Source organism: Protopterus annectens, chromosome 3.part0 (genome assembly GCF_019279795.1).
Source record: "Protopterus annectens isolate FY-2018-M chromosome 3.part0, PAN1.0, whole genome shotgun sequence".
Lineage (NCBI taxonomy): Eukaryota > Metazoa > Chordata > Ceratodontiformes > Protopteridae > Protopterus > Protopterus annectens.
This window is the reverse complement of record NC_056731.1, coordinates 1,455,659,409-1,455,661,908: the sequence shown is the minus strand read 5'-3', so window position 1 is coordinate 1,455,661,908 and position 2,500 is coordinate 1,455,659,409. Positions and strand designations below refer to the sequence as shown.

At 35.1% G+C, this 2,500-nt stretch overlaps 1 protein-coding gene across 1 annotated transcript in view; it reads left to right on the top strand.

Moving 5' to 3' along the window:
- The window catches only part of SNTG1 (syntrophin gamma 1), a 4,111,241-nt gene that overhangs the window by 3,113,010 nt on the left and 995,731 nt on the right, over positions 1–2,500 (top strand). The window contains exon 18 of the mRNA XM_044065493.1: positions 2,132–2,248. Within this exon, the coding sequence (XP_043921428.1) occupies positions 2,132–2,248 (117 nt within the window). The remainder of the gene's footprint in view (positions 1–2,131; positions 2,249–2,500) is intronic.

Genomic DNA, 2,500 nt, shown 5'->3' with positions numbered 1-2,500 from the left:
TTAGTACAGCTGCCTCTATGCAACTATTAACATGCTTGTACAGGGTTTCTGTGAACAGTTCTGCATATGCAGAAGTGCTCTCAGGGTTTATAGAGGCTTGAAATTTTGCCAGGTTCTCACTTAATGGCAGGAGGTTAGCCTTAAAATAGTTTCTGAATATTCACGGTTGAGCTGCAGGTCCAGGTTTTATTTTTACTTCAAAGGAGACCATTTTGTGGTCTGACCTAACCAGGGAAGGCATTACAGTAGGGGGGTGTGCAGCACTCTCCCATATTAGTGAGGACCAGATCCAGTATGGTTGCACCCCCAGGTTGGTGTATTGACTATCTGGTCCAGGGAGTTTGCGTTTAAAAAATCCAGGAACCCTTATGCATTTACATTTGATGTCGTATAGAATTCCCACTTAATATTGGGGTAATTAGTCACCCATGAATATGGTATTGGGTTGGATGGTTAGTGTTACTAATAAGTTTAAATACATGGTATGGGTTTCCTAGGTCATAGAGAGGGACATATAGCTTGCAAGGAAGTGGTATTGAATTTTACCTATGGTGATTTGAACATGGAGCAGCTCAAGTGCATAGTCCTGTTTGACCAGCCTTGAAGTATATTTATTTTTTATGTAAATAGAGACATCTCCACCTTTAGTCCCTGCCTGTGAAGTAGCTGGTCTAAATCTGTGGAAGGCATTATAACCTTGTATTGTTGGTGTGCTCTCAGCGGCTTTAAACCATGTCTCAATGACCTCACAGACATCAGCATTCCTTAGGATGAAGAGAGCTTCTAGGGAGTGGAGTTTTTTTGTTTAGACTCCTAGAATTGAGCAGTAATACCTTTAGATTTTTTTGGTTTTGATTTGCTATGTTGGAAGTACTTTCAGTTTGGCATATCCTAAAAAAGGCACTACAGGGTAAGACAATGTTTTACTGAGTCATATTTGTAATTGTGGTACAGTGTCCTGAGTGCATGTGTAATGTGGCAGATCTGAGCCCCTGATAAGCAACTGACCATAACTTTCCCCTTAACCAACCTGGTGAGAGGGACATCAGTGTGTCTCATGGTGGAGTCTCCAATGACTGGAATATTGAATTGTGCATTGACTTGCCTTATGGGCTTAGAGGTAGAGGCTCCATGAGATATGTGTGAGTGTGTATGTGTGTGTGTGTGTGTGTGTGTGTGTGTGTGTGTGTGTGTGTGTGTGTGTGTGTATGTATATATGCATATATATGTGTATATATATATATATATATATATATATATATATATATGTGTGTGTGTGTGTGTGTGTGTGTGTGTGTGTGTGTATATATATATATATATATATATATATATATATATATATATATATATATATATATATATATATATATATATGTGTGTGTGTGTGTGTCTGTGTGTGTGTATACACACACACACATATCTATACATATATATTATACATATATGTATATATATATATATATATATATATATATATATATATATATATATATATATATCACTACTCATGAACAAAGCAGCAAGGCTCCCCAGATACATAGATTCTATTAACTGATCCTGACACCTTCATTGAGCATAGTTTACTTTCCTCTCTATTGCTATGTATTCTAAAGCAATACCATCTATGTATTCTTCGTTATTCTGTACTTCTGCAAACTCACTTCTTTCTTTAGAGTTTATATAATGTACACCTATTTCCTTATTCATATTGAGAGTTTCTCTACTAACACAGCCAATGCATCTACCATACTATTTATTTATACCATCTTTGTTTCCAGCTTTATAGCTTTCATGCTGGTTAAGTTATTTATCCTTTTTTGTGTCAGATTCCCATCCAATGCTACACAGTTGTTCAAGATGTTATTTCTTGTATGATTTTGCTATATTGTAATCATTAAATATAGTATTCATTTGGGTATACATTTCTGTTTTGTTAATACTTCTAGACAAAAATTAATCCACATAATCATAAATGTAGCAATGTCATTCTTCAGTGAGTAGGTTAATAGCACTGATTTATGTTTAATCAGCTCAGCAATAAATGTGTCTAAAATGATAAGCAATATAAGCCAAAAATAAAGTATGAGAAGAACATGTATTTTCTTATGAAATTCTGTTCATTTATTTTCAGATAGTGTACATGGGCTGGGTTGAAGAGCGAGAACAAGATCATCTGCATGACAGAATGTACACACCAAAGTTTCTAGCATTGAGAGGCTCATCTCTATACAAATTTCCAGCACCTCCTGTAAGTTCTCTTGTTTCTTCTGTATACTTTTATCTAAAGCTATTCATTTTGTTTCATGCAAAGGGAAACTGTGTACTCCAAAATATCTCCTGAAAAGTCTAAATAACCCACACCTTCACATATGAAGAGTTAGAAAGGAGTACAAAAAAAAAACAAAAGAAAGAAGGAATAAACTAGCATTAGGAAACTACGATTCTGTTATCTCAGCAGGTGTTGATACTGTTTTCAAGATTTTTGATGGTTAAATCATTC